Genomic DNA, 25,233 nt, shown 5'->3' with positions numbered 1-25,233 from the left:
TCCAGTTTTGTTTCATCGCTCCACAGAACAAAATCCCCAAACTTCTGTGGCTTATTGATATGATTTGGAGCAAACTGGAGCTGACATTTCTTGTGCTTTTGGGTCAGTAGTGGTGTACGTCTTGGAGTTCTGGCATGGAAACCTCTGTTCAGTACGCGCCTTACTGCGCTCACTGAAACCTCAGTGCCTGTTGCCACCAAGTCTTGCTGCAGGTCTTTTGCAGTCACTCGAGGGTTTTTCTCAGCCTGCCTTCTCAGAAATCTGGTTGCAGCCGTTGATAGCTTCCTTTTCCTGCCCTGTCCAGGTTGTGTAACCACTGTTCCTTTAGCATTTAACTTGCGAACTATGCTTCCAATGGTGTCTCTAGGAACATTCAGTGCCTTCGCCATCTTTTTGTATCCTGTTCCTTGTTTGTGAAGGGCGATGACCTCTTCTCTTAACGTTTTGGACCATTCTTTTGACATAGCCATATTTCTCACATGCAGTCAAAGGTGACACTCAACAAACCCCTAGCCAGTTCAGGTATTTCATGTCTTCCAGCTCAAGCACACCGGGTGCAACTAATGAAGCCCTTGATTAGTTGAATCAGGTGTGCTTGAGACAACACCTGTTTTGCATATTTGTGCTGTTGTGAGGGGTTCTATTCAGGAGGTGGAATAATTTTGAGACTGGAGAAGTCATTATAAGTTACATTTTCAGTTGAATTTGGGGAAACCACTTGAAACGCTCCTTGTGTTGGGCTATTTCAATTGCTTTTGTTTGATTTGTTCATTGCAAACAGCTGAAAGTCTGTAAATTTTGACAATAGACCTGATTTGCAATGGGGGTTGAATAATTTTGATTGCCACTGTATATGCATGAGCTTTTAGGAAAACAAGCAAGTCAGGGTCATAAAACATGGTTTAAAGTTGGTTTGTTTCCCTAAACCATAGTTAAGACTAACCAGAGTTTGTCTAGGTTTAGACTTAATGAGTAACCATGGCTAGTTTAAAATTGAAACGAAAGCTTCTCATCGCCTTGGAGCATGTTGGAGGAGAGGGGAAAGCTCATGAGCCTGAGTCTTGTTCACATAACACTAAACTATAATTTAGCATTACTTCTGAACAAGGCCAATGGATAGGAACAAGTATTGCCTTGAAGTTTATGGTCTATACAATTAGCAATAAAACATCTACAGGTAGCCCAACGACCTCAGGTTTTGTTTAAGTCTTTTAACGCTTATTACACCAGCAACCACCACAGAATCCAAGGCACTACCTTGCACACTTCTATAGATTTGTTCTTAGCCAGCTCTCCCAGACTGTCCCCTCCTATATACTCTCCCTGGTTCTTTCAACACTGTTTTTGTGACAATATTGTCCCACTTTGAAGAGCCTTTCAAAATATCCCCCTTGCCTTATTTTGAATGGTACTAGATTCCTTCCATATGTTACAACTTTGCTACTCTCCTCAAACCATGTGGCATACTTAGTGCAAGGGAACTATCCATAAAGTAACATTACTTAGTTCAAAATGCTGGCAGATCTGAGCATACAATGCTGATATTCTTATCAGCCGCACTGGTTATCAATTTGTCTCTGAGCTCAATTCAAAGTCTAGTTTTAACATTTAAAACCCTGAACATCTTGGGATCAGAATATCTTATGGATCACCTCCATCCTTATGACACTACCCAACTTTTATAATAGTCTACGAAGGTCCTACTGTGTTCCTCACTACCTGAACTATGGGGTCTTTTATGTGATGCTGACAAGACAGATAGTAGAATGTTCTGCCAAAAGAAGTTCACTAGGTCTCACTGCTGCTTGCCTTTCGATTAGCAGTAAAATTTTCATTTTTCAGTAGTCTTTTAAATATTCTGTTTTATGAAATTTGGTCCTCGACCACTGTACTGATGCTGCTCTTTTAACTGTCATTTCAATTAATTGCTTTTTAATGATTTTTTTTGTTTCAAAATTTGAGCTTAGTTCGCAGCCTTAAAGGGGTTTTTTGTTTTTAGGAAGAGGAGATATAAATGATAAAATAAAAATAAATAAAATACCCTAGGTTCAAAACAATTCCTTCTCCCTCTTTTTTTGTAGCTTTTGGTCTGGGACCCCACCTTGTCTCCACCAGATGTGAAAGCTCAAGTCACCTTTCTCCTCCTCACCTTTCCACCCGCAGCGTATATAGTCATATTTACGGAGTAGCCCCATGCATCCTAACTTGAGGATGCCCTACTTTCAAAACTATTCCCACCCCCGCTCTGGAAAGTTTTGATCTGGCATCCCTCTCTCGTCCCCCCCGCACTGAAGACCCTTCGCCTGTTACCACCATCTCCCCGCCCCCAACACCCCCTTTTCTTACCTCCCACCTCCTCCGCGCCTTCCAACAGCATATCCTTGGTGAAGCTGGAGATCTGCCCGGTCAGGGTCGACAGGCTGCCTCCTACCTGGCCCACCAGGGACTGGCCGAGCCCCGCCCCCAGGCCCCCCAACCACGACGCCATCCCTGCTGCCGCTCAGCAGCGCCCACCGGCCCCGAGGAAGGAGAGTCAGGGCGGCGGCGGCGGCAGCGACAGTGGCAGTCGCCGGGTCTGTCCAGCACCGCTTCCCCTGCCCAAGCCGGTTTCGCCCCTCAGCTGAGCAGCCTAGAGAGCAGGAGCAGACCGCCGAGCCGTTCTTGGAGCGAGCTGCCGCGGCGCCCGGTCTCCTCAGTCAGCTGTCGGCTCTCCAGCTCGGCCTGCCACCTCGACGGCCGCCATAACACCTCCCAGGTCACCATAGAGCGCGAGCGACTAGAGCGCCCCTGCGAGCACTCATAGACGTGTCCCAGCGAACAAGGCGAGTCGGCTACAGGAAGCTGGAATGGTTATGCCTGGCCCGGCCTGAGGCAGGCAGGCAGGCAGGCGGGCGGGGGAGGCAAACGAGGTAGCCTCGGCCTCGCCGAGCGCTCCAGCCTTTCCCTCTTCCAGTAGCTTGAAGGGTAGTGGGCGAGGCGAGTCCGGAGCCTAGGCACGCTTGCTCGGAAGTAAGTCCTGGTGTCGAATGGGGCCTAGCCCGGTCCTATGCGTTTAAGGGCGCAATCCTATGCATGTCTAGACAGAAAAAAGCAGACGACTCCTACATGCTGGCTAGGGAATGCTGGGAATTGTGGGACTTTTCTCTGTCTGAACATGCATAGGGTCGCGCCTTAACCCCACGTTACTGGGGTTACTTGACAGTAAGCCTCATGTAATTCGGTGGGTCTTATTTCCAAGTAAATCTACAAGGGATTGTAATTTATCCATGAAACAGATAGGGTTTTTAAAAAGCGTATTTTGTCACGGATTTAAAAAATACCCCCATCTTTGCCATTTCCAAGACAAATAAGTTTGATTACTTGTGCACCGATGCTGACCTCCCCTTCATAGCGTCCCCATCTCTCTCCCTTTCAGGCAATTCAGAATGCATTTATGCATCTGCTAAAAAACCTCTCTCCCTTCAGAGCTGTGTTTGAAGTAGCATCCATGCACACAGGATGGCACATATCAGCACAAAGTTGAATTCACGTTGCTGCCACAAAATTCTGTGTGAGAAAGCAGCTTTTTCTGTGAAGGTATCCTGAATTTCCATCAAATCTTGGTGTTAAAACACTAAAAAGAGAGAATGCAGGATCCAGTTCTGGCTGGAAGAATTGAATGGTGTAGCCCTAGATTTCATCGCTAACGGGACTTTTAAAACCCTTTAATATTACGGTTTTTATATTATTGGTTACTTGTCCCCTTCATGTTATAGCCAGACTCTGTGGTAACATCAGGATTCTGTTGATCAAAACCTTTGGCTTCATCTTTCTTAATCCAGTTGCATGTTCAAGAGAGGTGTGCTTTAACCATAGAAGCATTCACTATTTTCCCAAACAGGATTATGTCAGCAATGTGTGTGGAGCGCAAGGGCTCCCTTTCTGTGACTAAGGAAAAGCAGTCACTTGAGGGAAGGTCCACGCTGCCCTCATCTCAATGAGAGTGCCCTGATTTGCATGGCACAGCTCATCGTGCATTATTTAACCAATAAGAAGCCACAACACCTACGGGCACCACTTTGTATGTCCAACCAGGGCTCTAGGTTATTCAAGGATGTTTACGCTCACCAGGTTTGCACAACACAAAACCCCACAAGCTGAGGTTGGATATGCAAAATGGTGGCCGTATGCACTGCAGCTTCGCTGTGGGTTAAATAATGTGTGCGTGGCTCCTAGACAACCTTGTTGAAGACAGCACTGTTTGAGATGAGACACAACTGGTAGCCCTGTCTGAAAGAACCTAGGTAAGGTTGTTGAGCCAAGAAATGAGAAAAATCTTATGTTAACATGCCCCGAATGAGTGCACAGCATATTGTAGTGTGATAAGCTTTTCTGGACTTGTTTGTGAATCAGCGGAGTTCGTTTGACTTTCTATCTCCAATTGAACCAGGATGAGAAAGACATAGTGAAGACACACACTTTGTGTACCTGTCTAAAAGCTAGCAATCAGTGCTAGTACCATTATCTGGATATGCATGCCTTTTCCTAACCAGAACTTACTGACATCTATAAATTGTGAATTTGTTTTGTAAAGAAAGTAATTAGTTTGAATCCTGTTGCTAACCGCAGACATATTCCAAAGTTTGGTCCAGTTATCTTTGATTCTGGCAGTATGGGAGCAAACTGACCCGATTCACACGTAACAATAAACTGTGAGTTAATTCGCATGTGAACCCATAGCACTAGGTGGTTTATGGGCTAAACCACCCAGAGGTTAACCCATGGTTTGTTGTTGGGTTAACTACTGGGTTGTAACAACACAGCATTCCAGGTTCACATGTCAACAACCTATGACCCAGCTGATCATAGGGTGATGATTAAAAGCACAAATGAGGAGGGTGTGGGAGGCAGTGCACTTGGTCACTCCTGCTTGTACATGGCAAATCTTGATTAATTAACTCACAATTTGCTGTTACATGCAAACTGGCCCTATGAAAGAGAACATAACTGCCTGCCTTCTGATTTGGCATATTCTTAGCATTATGGCTTTCATTCCTGGAAAAGTGAACATCTAATAATGCTTGGAAATATTTCTCTCCAAACAATTAACAAAAAGTGATATGCTCCAAGTCTAGGCCTTTGCAATAGCTGAAACAATTGCTATTGTCATTACATGACTGTCTTAAGGAATAAGAATATGCTTCCTCTTAAAATATGCTAAAAAAATTCTTTTAAAGAATTATATTGTTTAACAAAGATATAAACAGCCTGAAAGATTTGTTTATCAGATACATGAAATCCATCTTGACTTATGTCTCAACTTTGGACGTGGGACCTTTTTAAAACTTTATTAATTTAGCTGAACTATATTAATTTGGCTTCCAGTCTTTATATATAGTATGAGTGGATACTACCAATATAGTGTAAAGGTTAGCAGGAGTTAAATTAGCAGCAAACCGTCAAATTGCTGTGACTACAGTACCTTGGAAAGTCTCTGTGGAAATTGTTGATAGCTGTGGATTGAAATTCTATATATGTTCCCTTCAGGTATAAGTGAAATTTATTTCAGTGGGGCTTACTCCCATGTAAGTGTGTAAAGGCTTGCAACCTTAAAAGTATATAGAGAATAGATTTCTCCCTATCTATGATACATCATAATAGCAAATACACACTGGTCTTCCATATAGGGAAACCTACCATACAGGGCAAGGCCAGCCCAAGATATTTTACTGCTGAGGTGAAGATGGCACCCCCTCCCATTCCATGTACAGAAGTTGAGTAGACTGACAATTACAGCTTTCCTCAACACTGGTGATGGGACTGCATCCTCTACCACACTGGAAGGCAGCAGACTAGCTTAGGGGTGCAGGGCAGGCTGTGTGGCACACAGCTCTCTCCAACACCTTGCTGCTGCCTGAGGCAACTGCCTAATGGTATAGCCAGCCCTGATACAAGAAGAATTTTATGACTATGTTTTCAAACTGATGGTAAAAGTCAGAGTATCTGCAGATTAGGATGCTCCAGCAGTGAATCTCTCGTTCTTCAAAAGTTGTAATTAAACTGTGCAGTGAACAGACAACAAATATAGTGCTTCCCATGCTTCAGATAGTGTTAACACTTATATTATTGGAAAACATTTAATTCATAAACTGAAGTAAAAAGCCATGGGAAAAGATTTATGCAAGATTCAGAACTGAAGATGGACAGTCCGCAAGGCTTTCCATTAACTCAACCCCGATTAGGGAAATAGGGTGCTGTGGTGATAGAGCACCACCTATTAAAGTGTCTGCAATCACATAACTTTCAAAAGCATTTTAAAGCTAGTTTTTACAACTGCATATAAAGAAATCTAGCATTTAAAAAGTAAAGGCTACCAAAGAGACATGTACTATGTCGATTCTGCAAGGTGCACTTATGTTTTAATCACAATTTGATTCTAAGGTACATAAAAACAGGGCTCCATCTTTTCCACTTGGGGATATTTTAAATGGAAAGGTAATTTCTGAAACCTGTGCGCTCCTTTGCTAATTGACATGTTTTGTACTTGGATATCTGAACCCGAGTACGAAGGAAGTGGGCCTAAATTCATCCAGATTCAGCTTGTCCAGAAGAACACCATTTATTGAAAAAGTACAAAGAAAAAATAAAATTATGATTTTACAGACTGGTATGATTTCATTTCATGCTTTATATGAATCCCTTCGCATATTTATTTTCAAGTAAGAGCTTAAAAGCAACAAAATTAAAATAAAACAAATGCAGATAGCTTTATGTAACTACTGCTGCAGACATTTTAAGAAAACTCTGCATTACGTTTGGCAAGCTAACTTCCTGCTGTTAAGAAGGGCGCAATCTTATCCATGTTTAGACAGAAAAAAGTCCTACAACACCCCAATGCTGGGAATTGTAGGACTTTTTCCTGTGTAAACATGCATGGGATTGCCCCCTAAATTGTGTAGGGCCAAACAGTGCTGCCTTAAGTTTATGGAAACAGTAAAGCTAGCTGCATTTCTAAAAGGTATGCACATCCTCAGGGCCAAATCCCATTGCCTGTACTTATGCAAGGGTTTTACAGAGATCAACAAAACATGATGCATCCAAGTAAGGCAAGTGGGATTTGACTCCTATATCTAACCAAGCCATCTAAATAACATTATTGTAAACAAATGTCATCAAAATCCAAGCATTCTTTATACCGTATTGTTCTTTATCGTACCATATATTTGCATACAGTTTTTTATCGTTCAGCAGCTAGGGACGCCACATCAGTATGGTGCAATATAATAATAATTTGGGAACAATTAGCAAAAACAAATAACTTTTGCAAGATTTTTCTTGGTGTGTCTGGCAAAAGCCTATGGTTTAAGCAGAATACAGTTTGAACACTGTAAATATCCAAAACCATAGCCATAAGATGTATATGTAAACAATGTCTGCTTAAAGCATCATTTATATAAAAAAAGAAAACCCATTTTTATAGCCCATGCCAAATTTGGTCATCCTGTTGTAGTAACTTTGTATCTCAAATGTGTAATTCAACTAATAGAATAAAATTAGCTTACAAAATTTGCTCCCCAATTTATCTCAGTAACAGAAACAATGACAGAAAAATCTGTAAGGTGCATGAACGAAGGCCATTCATGAAAAGCTGCAAAATTCTTACAGGCAGAAGACATTCATTAACATCTGGTAGAATACACATCCACACACATTCATTTATGAATATCCATTCTTAACACATAGGTAAACATGCAGGGTTCATTTCAGATAGCAAGAATGCACATTAATAATGTGGCACTGAAGTCATGGCATCAAAATGTTTCCTTCCTCACTCCTAAAACAGCCTGAAATTCTGGGAGGGCCATAGGTCAGTGGTAGAGCACATGCTTTGCATGCAGAAAGTCCCAAGTTTAATCCCAGATATCTCCAGTTAAAAAGAACTCAGGTAGTAGGGCTGGAAAAGACCCCTGCTTGAGAACTTGGAGAAACACTGCCAGACAGAGTAGACAATACTGGGCCAATGGCCTAACTCCATATACAGCAGCTTTCTTATGCTCATCCAGTTGTCTTTAATACTTGTACAAATGCAGGAACAAAGAAAGCATAAAGCAAAGGATTAATTCCCATGCAACGGAATAGGAATTAAGGTAACTGTTTATCAAACATACCCCACCACTTCAGTTATCCAACAACATCCAAGTGATCATTGAGTGCTTGTGCTAGAACAGTGCATCGAGGCCAGGACTGCCCCAAATTTAGTGGGAAGTATAATAAAGAAAATCCTTTCTCCCTCCTCTGAAAACCGGAAAATCTGGCATTATTGTTTTAAAAAGTAGTCTTTAAATAAGCTCCAAGATGGGCTTCTTGGTTTGCATATCTCTTACAGTCCTTAACACAGTAAATGTGTGGTTAATTAATTCCAGAACTTAAACCTTTTTGTGTTTTTACATATACTGGTAAAATAATTCTTAATTATTTCACCCATTAAATGTTTTCATGTTGGAAAGGACTGAAAGTACTGGTCAACATTCTATTTATTTACAGTGTAACTGAAATACCTTTGGAAAGTGAAAGGCATGTCCTTAAAGCATACATGTGAATCTACGAGTTTTCTGATGTCACACCATCTTGGCTAGCATGATCCCAACAGAAGGGGTTTAGGATTATTTGTGAGGGACTGCTGCATAACTGGACATGTGTGGCTAATCTTGCTCTGAACCAAGAAACCCACAAGAGCACATCGTCACAACTGAAGAGGGCTGCCGCCCATACAACTATCTGCAGATACCACAAACTCATCCTGATCATCTATAGGTCAGGAAGCTGCTGGATGAGATTTTACGACTTATTGATACCCCTTTGTTTATGTGTGGCATCTCTACCAACTTGATTAGAACTAGTCATATGATCAAAGCTAAAACCTTCATGATAAGATTTTATTTGTGTTATATGCAGATTGCCTTTTAATTCCGATCCTCAGTCCTAGGGCTATATCCTGCTTTGGTACATCCGTGAAATGAACCCTACCTTTATACCACCCGCACAGGATTAATACAGGATTTAGTGTTTAGAGAAAAATAAAGCCAGGTATTTTTGTCATTTCTTTTGTTCTGTGTTCAAGGTATTTCTAACAGTTTCCAAGGACATATTCATGGCTGCTTGAAGCATATCATCTTCGCTCATATCACCTCCTGGCAGAAAAGAAGAGAAAATGCATTAGGTTCTGGAATACTGCTATAAAAAGGAGAAGACGGCCTAGTTCAGATAATCATTCAAGGCTTAATAAGCCATGGAAGTCAGGAATGAGCACTGGGGCCAGCTTTCCTTCCTAGCCCCTTCTGTCCTCTTAACACCAGCTGGCTTCAACGCAAAGAGCACGGCTGTTATTAAGCTAGAGTTTCCTGTTACATCTAGCACAGGAAACTCTGACTTAATGTCAGTTAATAAATCTGGAAAATAAACCATGATTTATGAAGCCTTGAACCATCATCCAAACTGATAAATGCATGTCACATCTTCTTTATTAAATTCTTTATACCTCTTACCCAATAAAATTAATACTTAAATTATAACCGGTGTTGAGAGATCTATTTTTCAGCAGGCACCCACTTATGGGGCATTAGCATTACTACTAGAATATGTAATGAGTAGGACAAGACAGGCCTGCATTTGACTCATATGCAATACGTAGAATGCCAAGAAATTGGATCTTTTAAAATAGCACTCTATTATAGTTTTTCCATGAAACCACTGTGGCACAGAGGCAGAAACAGGGGTGGAGACAAGAAGGGGCAGAAATGAGTAAGGCAGCAGGATTGACAGTAGATGGCTGCAAAAAGAGAAAGATAGAGCTATAGTAAGGAGCAGGAAAACCATACATGCAGTAACACACTTGTCCTGGAGAAAAAACAACTGGGAGTGGGTTGGGGGCGGGGAGAAGTGGTCCCTCATTGTTCTCTATGACTGCAGACCTTTCCCTTCACACATATCAATACATATATATGAAGGAAAGGGAAGAATCTGATCAGGAGCTGTTGATGGTGGAGGGGGGAAGCACACTTTAAGGCAGCACATGTTTTATGGCTGCACCTACAACTAAAGATCAGTTTTGAGTTGCCATTGCTAGATTGTCTCTTGATTAAAATGAGGGTTAGAAGCAATGAGCGGGATTCACGTCATTCTTTCAATGAACACAACTTCCTACCACTCTTTCAACTGCTACACTAAACAGAAAGCTGTATCAAATCTTTCCAAGTCAGAAAGATATAAAAGCACTGAAATGGCATATTATGAAAAGTTAGAGAGATCCTTGGTTCATTATCATAAGTGGAGAAGAATTCATATACAAAATGGGTGGAATGGCAAGGTAACTTATGTATTGTAATATGGCTGAGGAAAGTAGTACCTGGATCAGAGACTAGTGCATTTGAACTTGGAGCTGGTGCATCATGGAATTCTGGATTCTGAACTTGCTGATGCAGCTGTTGTTGTCTAAAAGAATCAACCAATTAAGAATTGTTTAAAAAAAGGAATCCAGACGGATCTAATTTTGATTATATAAAGCAGGGGTGGGTAACACATGGCCAACCCCCAGCCTTTTTTTGCAGCCCCACTACCAAATTTGCTGCTGTTGTAGCAACAGCAGCAAAAACAAAACACGTGGCAATTTTGCTTCAAAACAAGGTGTGCATGGAATACACACCTTGTTTGGAAGCAGAATCATGCTCCCAGGAGCATATATTTAAAATGGAATAATTACCTACGGATAAATGACTAATTAAGAAGTCATGTACACAGTAGGACTTGCACAACTAAGGAATTCCTGCTATCATTGGCCAGCACAGTACCCCAATCCTGTGCTACAATATGGAGACACCAAAAGAATCAAGTCATCTACGTAATCAAGAAGAACAACCACTTAAAACATGGAGTTATGAAAATAAGGCTAATATAATTAACTGATCTTAAATCAATCAAAGGTGATAGCGCTGAGGTGCATGTGTTAAAGATACCAGTTAAATACTGATATTAGTTAATTATGATGCCCAATTAGTGAAAGGCTTTCAGGACTCGCTATCCTCAAATCCCACTTTACACAATCTATATTACTTTTCAAAATAGGCCTGTCTTCTCCGTCTCAGCTCTTCTGATGTAAGAGATTCAGACTGGCTTGTTGCAGAAGAGTGTGGAATGCTCTGTGTACAAGAATCTGAAAGGCCGCTTCGCTGGCCTCCTAAAAGTGAAACATACATATGCACAATTACTGGGAAAGGTTGGGTTAAATTCAGGATATTTACTTACTACTTTTCTATTAAATTATCCAAAGTGGTTTATAATCCAAATTTCTCATAAAATGATAAAAACGCAGCTAAACAATTGACCAGTAGCAACACAGAGCACTATAAAAATTAGAGAAAATAGATAATAAAAGCAGCAGCCATCAGCCACCCATTAAAAGCCTTGGAGAATAAAAAAAAAAAAAGCCTGCCCTACATATATAACACACTGCAGTAATTCAAACAGGAGGTTACCAGAGCAGAATGCAGATTCCAGGAAACTGGAGGTTCTTAAGTTTCTAAAAAATAACTTAAATAATCAGATGAACAGTTAGTCATCTAGAAAGACTAGATGGCAAAGTATCTGCATGCCTGCACCATACGAAGATCTGAATAATAAGCATAAGAGCAGGACTAAGTTACACACATACGTTTTTATAATTCTAGCCACAGTGATTCATGCTCTGGTAACCTTTCAGTTGAATTACTACAATGCATCATTCATAGGGCTGCCCTTGAAGATGACTTGGAAGCTTCAATTAGTGCAGAATTTGGCTGTCAGAATTTTATCCAGTACAACCAGGTTTGTTCATATCACTCCATTTTCAAAAGATCTGTACTGGTTGCCTATTTACTTTCAGGTCCAATTCAAGGAGCTGGTACTTACCTTTCAAGCCCTAAATGGCTTGGGACCCAAATATCTGAAGGAACACCTCTTCCCAGACCAGCCTGCCCATGTTTTATGATCTTCTACTTAGGCCCTGCTGTAAGTGCCTTCCTCAGTGGAAGTGTGCTATACAATTACAAAGAAGAGGGCTTTTTCAGTGGTGACACTCTGGCTTTGAAATATCCTTCCTAAGAAGGTGCTCCTAGTGCCTACTTTACAGCTTTTTGTTGTCAGGTTAAGACACTTATTTTCCCCAGGCATTTAAAAATGTGTGTAATGCCTACAGTATTTTTATATAGTGTTTTTTTCAGTATGGTCAGGATATTATTTTATTGTACTGTGATCTGCAGATGTTATTTACTGCTCTGAAATCTTATTTGACGAAGGGTGGTATACACATGTTTTAAATAAATTAAAGAGCATTTTACCTTGCATACTAAGTTGAATGGCTCTACGGAGATCAGCTTCTTCATCCTCCATATCAATTTCCTGTCTACTGAGAGCAAGTGCTTTTTGGAAATTTTCTTCGTCTTCATCTAACATGCTTGTACCATCAAATGGGTGATTAACATCTAATGCTTCTTCCAGGTCTGGTTTTTGTACCCTGGAGAGATTACAAAGGTAGAGATGTTCTTATTTAATGTCAATTTTTTTAAAAAAAAGTTTTACATTTTCAAAACAATGGAAAAATATACAATCTTTTTAAAAAGCCCAATACATTTATTTATATATTTTAAATTTTCAAATAAGATTTCCAAGAGCACCTTACAGCAATAATAAGCGTTCAAAACCGCATTAAGATTTGAGATAGCTACTAATTTCACTTCGCACAGGAGAATTCTAAGCACCCATACAAATCAAGTTTCCCACACTTCCCAGGAAAATGACAAGTGAAAGAGGATGATGGGAAATGGAGTATCCCTCACCTCAAGAATTTTGGAAGAGTGAGAATCTTCCTTCCCCAAGTTAGGCAGTGCCACCCCACAGCCACTAAGCTGCCCTGCATCTTGGTTCCCTGTTTAGTACAATTTCCATCATGGTAATAGAATGAAATATCTTACACGTCATAACAGAGTCTACGTTGCCCAAAAGGAGCAAAGTATCACTGTTTTGATGAACTGTGAAACAGGTGGTACAGATAAAAATGCTGTACTGGTTCAAATTGCAGAATTGAGTTGGAATGAATCACGTAGTCATTTGAGAGGATGCCTTTCAATAAAGGTGTCCACATTGTGGACATAGTGGCAGCAAAGCACATTAGGATAATGGGGGGAAAGGAAATTGAGGAGCATTATCTCTAGCCTACATAAAGCAGTTGTGCAGACAAAATGAAAGCAAGTAGAAGGCAGAGAGAGAAAGGTGTCTCAAAACTGCTTCTCACTACCATCTATAAAATGCAATTGTTAGCACCCACATTACTTCCTTGCTTGCATTCAGGATTTAAAAGTACTCACAATCAACACTCAACACTTATTAAAATACAAGTTCTTATTTACCTTACCTCTGATCTTTTGATTGCAGTGACTCTTCCCCAATCAATTTTGGCCGCTGCATCTGCTGTACCCGAATCATTTGTAGTAACTGATCCGCCTCACAATCTGGCAGGTCACCCTTTACAACAAATATTGAATAGCCTGAGGAAAATAAGAAGCATATGGCCAAAATATGAGAGATAATAACCTATCAACAGATCTCACAAAGATAAGCAGTGGTGGGGCGGTAACGGTAAGAATAGAAAACATCCACTTGACAGCGTTGTGCAATTCTGTTTCCGCCCTCATTATAATAACTATACTTGGTGATTTCATAGTTTTATTCTTAAACATTGAGGAAGACAGGCTTCTTGGATGAATTTTACACTTGTCCTTACTCTCTTGCTTTCAAGTAACGGAGTTCAATATTTGAAAGTTAGAATTACCTTCCTGTTGTAACTGGGCCAAGAAAAGTGCAAGGTAAGTATCAGATATTAGTTCTGGACCCGTCAAGAGGGAGTTCAAGTTGAACCACTGTAATTTTAAAAACAGATTTCAAATAAAGGTAGTTAATATGTAATTTAGTCAATAATCTATGTCTCTGTCTTTGCACGGCTGTATCTCCTAAACTTACATTTATGTCAGCACTTTATTATTATTATTATTATTATTATTATTATTATTATTATTATTATTTCATTTCTATACCGCCCAATAGCCAAAGCTCTCTGGGCGGTCAGTTCACAAAAATTAAAACCAAAAAGCACACAGTAAAACAATATAAAATATAAAAGCATTAAAACCACAATATAACAATACAACCAGAATAAAACCTAGTGGGAATGCAGAGATTTAAAATACAGATTTAAAACAGTAAAGCTAAAAAACTAGAAATCTAAAATGCCTGAGAAAAAAAAGGTGATTTATCCATATTTTATCCATACCCCCCCACCTCATTCAATTCACCTTAGGTTCTCATGTTTTGCTTGTGTCAACCAAGGGGCTCAAGCTATATAGCAAGATTTAGCTGTTGAGCTAGACCTCAGAAGAACTGAACAGTGATGGTGAGAGGCTACTAAGAAACATTCCAGACAAATCAGGTTTTAGCATTTAGCAGAACATATTTGTTCAGTTATTGTCAAACTGATCTCCCTTCCTCCAAATTTTCTCTCCACTTCCCTTCCATTGTGCAGTCTGCCTTTTTAAATTGGAAATCTGAAGACAGGACCTACATCTCATTATTTTCTTTACACACAGTGCCTGTCACCAGAACTGTATTTGATTTTTTTCTTGATTTTTATTGCTTTGGGAAACAATTTTTGTATGAAAAGCAGGATAGAAGTATAAGTAAATTAAATATATGTGCAGTTTGTGTACATTTATTGAAGGTGGTCCAAACATCTTACACTTCCATTGCAGAAATACTGTACTTCCTGAACACTCAAGCTGCACTAATTTGTACCCAAGAAAAAGCAACTCCTCCACAAGACAGAGAATCCATTATGATTATAACTGCCTTGTAGAATGTAGTTGCACAAATGACATTAATTTAATATAGCTTGCAACATGAAGGATGATGAACAACATCTATCATGCCAACATTATCTTATTTTAATGCTTTCTTCTTTTTTAAAGTGGCAAATACCAGCAAGACTATCCCATCCACCGAAAGGCTCAAACTTATTTTTCACATGTTCCTTTTATTTCATTTTGTTCTTTGTGTGCAATGCAGTCTCTTTTGAGCACTGAAACGTTCATCTATCCTTTTTTTTTTAATCAATAAGACAACAAACCTATGGCTCCTAGACAGAGTCTGGGGGCCATAGGATACTTCAGATTCCTAGATCCGAGGCTGGAGACAGCACTCCAACCTCGGACCCAGGAGTTTGAGCTCCCCTCCCGCTCCGCATGGAGAACTGCGCTGGTGACCTCAGAGAGGACACAAAGGAGGCATTTCCATAGGTGGGGAGGGGAGTGAGGAGGCGGAGATAGCAGCTATTCCCAGCCTTCCCCAGCCTCCTTCCCTCCCCCTCCCCAATGCTTCAGCTAGATGGGCATCTAGTGTGGGGAGTGCAGAGGCAAAGACTGCCTTCGTCGCTCCTCCCACTCTGCACTGAATGGCTGCAAGCTTCCGTGTTCGGAGGCTTACAGCCATCACCATGGGATTGCATCCTAATACAATCATCTTCCCACTCTTCCCATGATGTGGGCTAGATATCACATTATTGTATTTCCATGGAGACCTGTGGGATTGTAGCCCAGAGTCTAAAATGCTGTTGGGATGTGCATTCACTGGTTGCCAGAGTAAGCCCACAGGTGGTACACTGCCCTCCCTAGGCACATTTATCAAACTACATAGCTGCTTTGTGATACAAGTAAACAGCAATGAAGTTATTCAACTAGAATCCTAGGCTTTCAAATGTGTGAGGTAGTATCTGGCCTCAAAAGCAATATTCTTTTGACACCCAAGCTCAAAGTCAATTTTTAAACAAGAAAAAAAGAGGGAATGTCACCTGTTTTCCTAATTTTCGAACTGTAAACCAGTGTTCTTTATAGTTACAAATAAAAGATCTTTCATTTCTGAAAGAAGAAAAACACAAAATATGCACAGAATTAAATACTAGAGCTCAGATTTACAGTTTTGGCTATCTAGTGTCACCATTTTTGTATTTTTAAAACATTTTAGTTAATACAGTTACAATTAAGATTATATGATCATTTATCTCTTTTGATGGTTCAGAGTATTCCAATAGCATTCTTTTGGAAATATGTTTATGATATATATGCTTTATATATACAGACACACACAGTGATGTCATAAAGCAGATATGATGCCACGTACCATTCAAAGTCAGCATTCTGTGATGCCACAGATACTGAGATGTCATGAAGGCTCAGAGGACAAATGGACATGTAAGGCCTCAATAATATGAAAAAGAAAACGCTGAGGGGATAAAACCAGAACTTGAGATAGTAATTTTCAAAAGGAACTCTCTGAGGAAAATGATAGGGTTTCTTTTTCTTGCATTATTATTATTAATTTTTTGTATAATGGAAGCAGGGAGCTAAAAAGAAAGTCTTACATAGGGTCGATCCCGAGCCTCTGATACTCTGGGCTGTTGAAGAGGATTAGTTCTAAACCCCAAACTTTCAAGGCATTGCTTATAACCTGTCAAAAAACAGCACTTTTCATGAGACAAACCAGTCAGTTATAAAATTTAAGCAATGCAACCATTTTAGCCACTATAAAAACAAATATATTGTTTTCACAAAGCTGGGACTGGAAAAAAGTAAGTTTCATTAAAAGGAAACCACTGGGGTGAGAAAATTCAAATGTAAACCTTCATGAATCTATGTTCAGCAGACCACATATAAAACACATTTAAGGGTGAATAACAAATGCACAATTTGACCAAGAGATTCTCAAAAGGCACACATAACTCTTGAATTGGCATTATAAGCAGCTGCACAATTATAACTTCAGTTTGCCTTCAAAGCATCAATCCTTGAACTGCATATTGGCAAGACACTACTGGCCTAATTTATTTCAATGCATGACTACAAAAGTGTTTAGCACAAGATAGTAACAGTTACCTTTGTCCTAAGATGCCACTAAAAAAACCACGTTATAAGCAGGTGAGGATATATTTGCAGAAGAGATATACGATCCAGAATAACTATTGAGAGCTACCAAAAATCCTGAACTTCTAAGTACTTCCTGCACATTTTTTCTAACAATGTTGCAAACATTTGATCTTACATTTTAGTTTGATACACATTGTTAATACCAAACACCTGGGAACATCGTTTTAAGCCGTTTAGGAAAAGGCAGCTGGAAAATTTAAGAGACAATTCACCTTCACCTCAGACACTTCTCCCTGTAGGAGAAGTGCAAAGCAATTAACAGCAAAGTAGAACTGTAAGGTGCAAGTGGAAGTCTTCCAATTTCAAGGACTTCTGTAATTGTTAGAAATATAGAGCAGGTCTACAGTATACAAACTTGTCCTGCTATTTCCAAAGTGATGTTTCTTGCAACACATACTGACACACTTATGTATACGGATCTGGGGACCTGTGCCTTACTCAATATTTACTTGGCTCTAGTTACTTACTAACTGTACAGCCCATCTTTCAGTCTGGCATACCCACAAAATAGCTTACAACAGGGACAAGATAAATACAATACTGTGTTTCCTTGATGTGCATATGTGTGTACACATTCATCCACACTTTACAGGCTTGAGTCTAGAAACACCAAAGCAAGCACTAAGATGTTACACATATGCCCTATAAAGTGTAGAGCTACCCTTTGCACTTACAGCTTTCTGGCTGTATCATACAGAAAAACTGGGGAAGATTTCTATTAAGTACAAAGATGTAAACCCATGGGCTGGTCTATTAACCAAGGGTACAACTTAATGGAAATTTTCCTTCATGTCCACATAAAATATGCAGTTGTACAACTGTTTTAACTAAGAAATAAAACATTACCTGCATTAATACTTTTACTAGTTTGGAAGATAGATCCATGCAAAACCCAATTCCTAAATACGTCAAAGACTTCTGATTTCAATGTAACCTCTATACCTTTAGAGTCTATATAAACTGTTAGGCTGCTTAAATCTCCCAGAAAATCAATGGAATGTAAGCATCCAAACTACCTGTACAATTGCAACTACAAGAATGGAATCCAAAGATGTATCTATAAACCATGGATTTGTTCCTTGTACATTATTGGAATGTAAACTTCTACTTTAAGATACCCAGTTTCCCCAAACATCTTCTAAACAGCTCTAAAATGTGAACATATCAACTCTTACTGAAACATGTATAATATTGGAAAATTTTATACTTCAATTAATTTTTCATAGAACTGAGACTACAGGAGAATGCTTACTTGAATTGAGAAGAAGCCACTGTCATCCATATTTACAGAAGGCTGCTGTTCAACAAAGAATGGAAAAGAAAACGTGATTAATCCACATGACTAGAAAAGCTTCTGAGAAATCAGAAGCAGAGACTGAATTATGTCCATTCTTAACACTTTACCCACTACAAAATACACTTACAGCACAATCCTATGCATGTCTACTCAAAAGTAAATACCATTATTTTCGATGAAGCTTACTCCCAAGTAAATATGTATACGATTGCAGCCTTAATAAATCTCAATCCATCCTAGAACTATACATAAACATGTACAATAGGTGCTAAGGAAATAGGTTTGGCCATATTTTTCTTAAGATTGAGAAACACTTTGTGAGGACTTGCCCTGAGATACTTAAGACTGCCTAACGTTTTGAAAGCATGGGGAGAAAATTCTTGTTTTTAAAATGAGATGTTGACAGTTTTGGAAAACTGAAATATGTGCAGAAAATAGTTACTTGTAAACCAAATGCTTTCGTTAAGAATAGCGTATATTACGCAACTATGGATCTACATAAAAGCTTTTTTTAAAAAAGTTTTTCCTATTTAAATAATGACAGGCACAGCTAACTAGCAGGTTCATGGCCCAGAGACTGCGAATGTCATCCAGCAGCGAGTAGTTGAACTGCTTTGACACTATGGCAGGCAGAAGTGTGAAAACTGTCAACTGTCAAGGATACCAAGTTCCTCTGTGACACGAGAGATTCTAAAGACAATTGGGAAGATCTTAGAATCTGAATTCCAATGCCAATCAGCAGTTTAAGTTAAATTAAACAAGCATAGTCTTCATGTCATGGACATTCAAATGACATTTTGTTGTACTAATCAGTTGAGTGGCTTCAATGCCCTTTAATGAAAGCAGACAGACGATGCTTGTTGCTTATATCCAGATGTAAGGGAGCAGATCTGTAACACTTACCCCACTGTCTCTTTTTATACGAAAATCATATTACAAGAAAGTAAGTAACACAAAAAGCAAAGTGATTGACTTCCACATAGTGGTTAAGAAAGAAATCTTTTCAGCCACGTTGCACAAGCAGAACTTTCTACAATACTGAAGTGGATGGGGTAACTCCTGTTTACTCTGAGATGTGTAGGCATACCAGAGATTCTCCCACCCCACTACCACAATTCTTTCATCTTGGGATCAGGATTAATTACAACAGATGCCTGTAGCATCTGATGTTATATCCTAGAGTTTACAGAAAAGTATGCTGATGAGGGGCAGCATACAGATTAGGCAACCGGTGCCCCAAGGCAAATCTGAGACCCCCAGATGGGGGCTGCCATGCCCAACAGTTACTACCTTGGGGGTTAAAGCCCTTCCTTCCCTTCTTCTGGGCCGTGTAGCCTGAACATTTCCCCATTTGTGGGCCCCAGTTTAAAAGGGCGAGGAGGATAATCTTTCCCTTGCCCCAGTTCCCCAGGCAGTCACATTTCTAATAATTTGTGCTCAGAAGTGTTAATTAGACTGACATGAAGCCATATGAAATTACGTTTTATCATTCTGAAATGGAACTTTTCTAAGTACGGCCTGCTCCAGTTGGACTCCACCCACCCCACACAGGGCTAACTGACATCCTTCTTCCCTGTGGGGAAGAAGGAGGAATGAGGGACCAGGCAAAGGGAACATCAGGGCCTGTTCCAGTTGGACTGCCCCTCCTTTGGGAGATGAGAGAGGGGAACAGAGCCATCCCACCAGCCCTGCTGACAGTTTACCTAGTTCTTTTTTTCTCCCCTCCCCATTGCTTTTTCCTTGTGTGTCGTGTCTTTTTTAGATTGTAAGCCTGCGGGCAGGGACTGTCTTCTTTGTTCATTGATTGTAAGCCGCTCCAGGAGCGGGATAAAAATATAATAAATAAATAAATAAGTAGAGGCACATGTAGTAAATGTATATAACAGAAGTTGCCAGAATAATATCAGGCCATCTGAACAGTTTTAAAGGCTATTACCTGTAAAAATGTTCTATACTCTTCACTAGAAACTCCGCCCTCTGCCATCCTTATTCTCTCTTCTTCATCCAGCTGCTGTGCAATAGAAGACAGTTCTACAGGACTGAAATACTCCCCCTGCAGTAAGTTATTCAAACAGTGTTGGGCACACAGGGAGCCTTCTTGCTAAAAAAACAGAAATTAAAAAAACAAAAACACATGCACCACAATAAGCAAAATGAGGTCTTTTCATGATTGTGTCTGAAATGCCAATTTTTAAAACCAGAGAAGCAATTCTACTCCTTTCAAGTGTACAACTGCTTCTATTCTTTGCCAAAATTTGAGAAGTCCCCTCTCAAACAGAGAAACGAATAGGCATACTACAGACTCTTCCATTTTTATTAAAGAATTTAGCATTATCCAGCAAGTGAAGTTACTGCAAGGATATGATCACGCAATAAATCCAGGAAGTTCTGCAACCCACAGCAGAAACCCAGTCTGTCACCAGTATTTTTCTGAATCACCTCTTAGTTATCCTACCAAGCTAGCAATCCCACACACTTCCTGTGCAGCTCCTAGCAAATTAGGACATACATAATACTGATGTGAAAATTTAACTTGGTATTTAATGCATGCATCAACCAGCCTTGTATTCAAGCACTAGTCACTGGCCTATCAAGAATTCCATACAGGTGAGCAGGCTAGTGGAGGAGGGAAGCCCCTCCTCCACCAGCAAATAAATTATTTGCTGTGCCAAGCAAATAAATACAGCCCCTACCTCTCCTCTGCCAGCCCCAGCAGGCCAGTCAAATGTTTTGGAGGCTAATAACCTTTGTGGCTTTATTTACTAGGCTATCAATTAAATTATATAATTATGGTAGTAGCACTGTATTTAAGGTTTTCTTGTGGGTAAGTGAATATATGCATGGCACATAATACATTTATTTTCTGACGTGAAGAGCAAAAAAGGAGTCTCAGCAATAGCCCTGCATTTTCATACAAGTGTCTTGAGTCTTTCTTGAGTTTCAGTTCGCTAGCCACTGCTCTGGATGCAGGTGAATTGGACAGAAAGAGCTACTTGTCTGACAGAGGTCAACAAGAGTATTTTCAATAATTCTGTCTCCTATTAGTCAAAGCAGGGAACAACTCCATCAAGGACTACTGTCTAATGTCAGCAGGTACATAAATAGTAGTCAGCTTTCTGTTAGGCACATGTTTATTCAGTTATGTATAGCACTGATATCCTGCTTGGGGTCTTTCCATAGGTGTTCAGCTGGCCACTGTGGACTAGATAAGCCTTTGGTCTGATCCAGCACACCTTTTCTTATGTTCTTATTTATAAATGAAACTGCCTTGGACCTAAGGATCCCTATGCACAAGCAGAAAGCACGTACGTACGTGTGGGGGGGGGGGGGAGCAGCAGCACAAGTTTCCTTTCTGCACCGCAGAAGATGCCAGATCAACCCTCTGAAACTACAGACTGCAGCTGTAGAGGGAGACACTTGGTATACCCACTGTGCCCATGCAGAACTATTTTCCACTTGTGCATGGGGATCTTTGGATTCAAGCCACTGTTCACTATAGCACTATTAAACAGTCTCTCTCAAAACCTTGAAATATTTTATAGGAATATCCATCGTTTCAAAATGGGAGGGATATCAGGAGTAACCTAGTTCAGTCTCCACTTTGACACTACTTAAAGCAGGGGTGCAGGACTTCTTTCAGCCTGAAGGTCAAATTCCATTTCAGGGAAGCTTTTGGTAGCTGCATTCCAGTGGCGGGCAGGGCCAAAGGGCGTTTTAGCTTAAAACTCTTACTGTCAATAACTAAGCCTTAGGAGAGGCATGTCAATCTTTTAGAATGAGGAAAAACTGCACAAAATCCAGGAAGCCACCAAATGACTGGTGGTGAGGAGAAAGGGGGTGGGGCCATCTGGAAAATCCCAGAGGGCCAAATTTGGCCCCCAGGCCTGAGATTCTGCACCCCTGACTTAAACCATGTCAGTGTGATCTTATGCAGCATTTGACTAGAAAAACTTTATTTAAAATCCCTCTCAGACTTGAAGCTCACCTTGGCACGTCACTACATTTCAGTCTCACCTGCCTCACAAGGCTATTCTAAGGGTAGATGAAATAACCCATATACAGTACCCTGAGTTCATTGGAGAAAGGTCAGGCTAGAAACATGATAAACTCTCTAAACAATTAACACAAGCAATAGAATATACCCATGAAAATAATCAAACTACCAGAAGCGAAGTACAGAAGTGATCAGGATATATTAACACTGCCATAAAAGTTGACTAGAAATGTGGTGTTCGTACCTAGGAGGTAAGCCTTACTACACTGCGACCACACTTAGAATACTGTGTACAGTTCTGGTCACCGCACCTAAAAAAGGATATTGTAGAGTTGGAAAAAGTGCAGAAAATAGCAACTAAAATTATCAAGAGGTTGAAGCAAGTCCCCTATGAAGGAAGGTTACAGCAGCTGAGATTGTTTAGCTTAGAAAACAGGCGAGTAAGGGGAGACATGATAAAGGTGTACACAATTATGTAAGGTATGGAGAAAGTGGATATGGAGACATTTTTCTCCCTCTCTCATAATACTAGAACCTGGGGTCATCCCATGAAGCTGATTGGTGGGAGGTTCAGGACAGACAAAAGGGAGTACCCCTTCACAAAGTGCATAGTTAAATCATGGAATTCACTTCCACAACAGCCAGTGATGGCCACCAGTTTGGATGGCTTTAAATGGGGATTGGGACAAATTCATGGAAGATAGGGCTACTGATAGCTACTAGTCCTGATGGTTACATGCTACCTCCAGTATTAGAGGCAGTATGCTTATGTACACCAGTTGCTGGTGAACATGGGTGGGTGTTCTGTTTGTGAGCTTCCCATAGGCTGCTATTTGGCAACTCTATGAACAGTATGCTGGACTAGATGGACCCTTGGTCTGATCCAGCATGGCTCTTATGTTCTTACACTGATACAAAATAATTGAGAAAATGCCAGTACCAGAGTTAATCATGTTATGTGCAATGTTGACATCAAAGTAACAAAAAGTGAAATATCACTGACACCCAAGGCACACAGCACATATGTTTTCAGAAGAGCAGGCTAATCATACCAGTGGGGCAAGGGAAAAAACTTAATGACTGCCATATAAGCATATCAGTACTAAGGCACAACAAAGACCTGCTCCGGGAGAGACCGCAAGACAGGAAGGCCTGGCGTGCTATGGTCCATGGGGTCACGAAGAGTCGGACACGACTGAACAACAAAATAGAGTATTGAAATGGAGAATGTTCTGAAGTAAGAAGCACTTCTCATACTAAAACCGTGATTAAATGTGTGACAACATAAGGCCGCATACACTCTTGCCCTCTGTGTTAAAAACTCTTACTTCTGTACTTGGTACTCACAGCCACTGGTAGCACGATTAGGAGCTGCCCACTCCCCGAAAGCATTACGCGGGAGGGGGGGAAATACCCCCTTGTATCACGCAGCCTGCCATTAACTACAAGCGCATGCACTGAAAGCGAGCCAAGGTAGAGATAACACGCCTGTTGTAAACGATCCTGAGCGCCCTGCCTCACAAGACACACGACCAGGGAAGTTCCCCTTTCTTCGCCAGTGGGAGCCCTGGCGCTTAACCCGCCTTGCTGGTTCAGCACCAGCGAACTGGCCCAACACAAGGCCCACTTCCTCTTATTCGTCGCCTCGCCGGCACACATGGAACGTATAACGCGGGCTTCGGAAGAAGGCTTCCCCAGGCGGCCTCCCGTATCGAGCCCGAACTTCCAGAGAAACGGGACGAGAGCATCGCGGTAAGCTTCCTGCCCTTCTCCCCGCCAAGCCTCTCCGCCCGCCCGCCCGGGCTTCACAGAGGGGCAGGCCGCGGGTCTCCTTCCGCAGGTTACGCCTCTGCCTTCCCCGCTTTTTCAGCTTACGCCTCCCCTCGAGAACCCCCTTTCGGAGAAGGCAGCGGCGCGCACTCACCCTCTCGTGGAAGATGGCCTCCATGTTTATTTGTCTCCCACCTCCGGCGCCAGCAGCCTCTGCGCCCCACGACCGCGAGCCAGCCAATCAAACGACGCTCCGCTCCGGGACCCGCTGCGGCCAATCGGCGAGGCGATCCCTTCGACGGAGGAGGTTTGCCTCAGCCTCGCCCCGTCCCGTCCCAGCCGCCCGCGCGCCCGCCTGGCCGCGCGCGCACCCTACCTCTATGAACGCAACAAACACCGCAAAGAGAGGCACGTAAAGAACGCTCCAGGCAACTCTCATTTCCGGCTCCTAGTAAAGACCCGCCATGTGCGGGGCTGGGGAGATAGAATTATGCAGGAAGCGTCGTAGGAAGGGGGCAGCGAATTTGAAATAATCGTGCCGTGCCAATTGTGCGGTAGTTTGAACACTCTTTGGCGTTGCCCTTCTTTGGAATTGGAATGTAAACTGACCTTTTCCAGTCTTGCGGCCATTGTTGAGTGTTCCAAATTTGTTGGCTTATTGAATGCAGCACTTTAACAGCATCATCTTTTAGGATCTTAAATAGCTCAACTGGAATACTGTCATCTCCGCTAGCTTTGTTGTTACTAATGCTTCCTAAGGCCCACTTGACTTCACTCTCAAGGATGTCCGGCTCAAGTTCAGTGAGCGCACTCTCATGGCTATCAGGGACATTCAGATCTTTCCTGTATAGTTCTTCTGTGTATTCTTGCCACCTCTTCTTAATCTCATCCGCTTCTGTTAGGTCCCTGCCTTCTTTGTCCTTTATCATGCCAGTCTTTGCACAAAACGTTCCCTTGAGATCTCCAATTTTCTTGAAGAGATCTCTAGTCTTTCCCATTCTGTTGTTTTCCTCGATTTCTTTGCATTGTTCATTTAAGAAGGCCTTCTTGTCTCTCCTTGCTATTCTCTGGAACTCTGCATTCAGTTGGATATATCTTCCCCTCTCTCCCTTGCTCTTCGCTTCCCTTCTTTC

At 41.1% G+C, this 25,233-nt stretch overlaps 2 protein-coding genes across 6 annotated transcripts in view; both read right to left on the bottom strand.

The window, feature by feature from the left end:
* Positions 1-2,770, bottom strand: part of TRIP11 (thyroid hormone receptor interactor 11) — a 69,211-nt gene extending 66,441 nt beyond the window's left edge. Inside the window, exon 1 of the mRNA XM_084840579.1 lies at positions 2,347-2,770. Within this exon, the coding sequence (XP_084696705.1) occupies positions 2,347-2,488 (142 nt within the window). The 5' untranslated portion in view covers positions 2,489-2,770. The remainder of the gene's footprint in view (positions 1-2,346) is intronic.
* Positions 2,771-6,378: 3,608 nt separating this feature from the next.
* On the bottom strand, positions 6,379-24,480 carry ATXN3 (ataxin 3). 5 transcript variants are annotated; one of them, XM_084840661.1, is made up of 12 exons: positions 24,255-24,479; positions 22,575-22,641; positions 20,273-20,433; positions 18,292-18,333; positions 16,478-16,563; positions 15,908-15,974; positions 13,841-13,928; positions 13,424-13,556; positions 12,351-12,526; positions 11,089-11,212; positions 10,385-10,470; positions 6,379-9,170 (listed from the first exon to the last, which is right to left on the bottom strand). In XM_084840661.1, exons 3-12 carry the CDS (start codon positions 20,318-20,320, stop codon positions 9,076-9,078), a joined length of 945 nt encoding a protein of 314 aa, XP_084696787.1. In that variant the 5' UTR covers positions 20,321-20,433; positions 22,575-22,641; positions 24,255-24,479; the 3' UTR covers positions 6,379-9,075. The 5 variants fall into 5 exon arrangements, with proteins under 5 accessions (XP_084696787.1, XP_084696770.1, XP_084696777.1 ...); XM_084840644.1 differs by having other exon boundaries at positions 18,292-18,336; positions 20,273-20,437; positions 24,255-24,309; XM_084840651.1 differs by having other exon boundaries at positions 18,292-18,336; positions 24,255-24,305.
* Positions 24,481-25,233: the final 753 nt, after the last annotated feature.

This window comes from Heloderma suspectum, chromosome 1 (assembly GCF_057233095.1).
Source record: "Heloderma suspectum isolate Gila_16-S chromosome 1, 16-S_ref, whole genome shotgun sequence".
NCBI lineage: Eukaryota > Metazoa > Chordata > Lepidosauria > Squamata > Helodermatidae > Heloderma > Heloderma suspectum.
Note: the sequence above shows the minus strand (reverse complement) of the source record. Positions and strands in the feature narration are given on the sequence as shown.

Bases quoted from the DNA above. Each gene is read 5' to 3' on its own strand.
- ATXN3 (XM_084840626.1), bottom strand. From the start codon at position 24,278: ATGGAGGCCATCTTCCACGAGAGG. The intron at 20,438-24,254 runs GTGAGTGCGCGC...CTGTTTTTTTAG, and splicing joins AGGCCATCTTCCACGAGAGG to CAAGAAGGCTCCCTGTGTGC. The intron at 16,564-18,291 runs GTAAGCATTCTC...GTTTTTTGACAG, and splicing joins GTGGCTTCTTCTCAATTCAA to GTTATAAGCAATGCCTTGAA.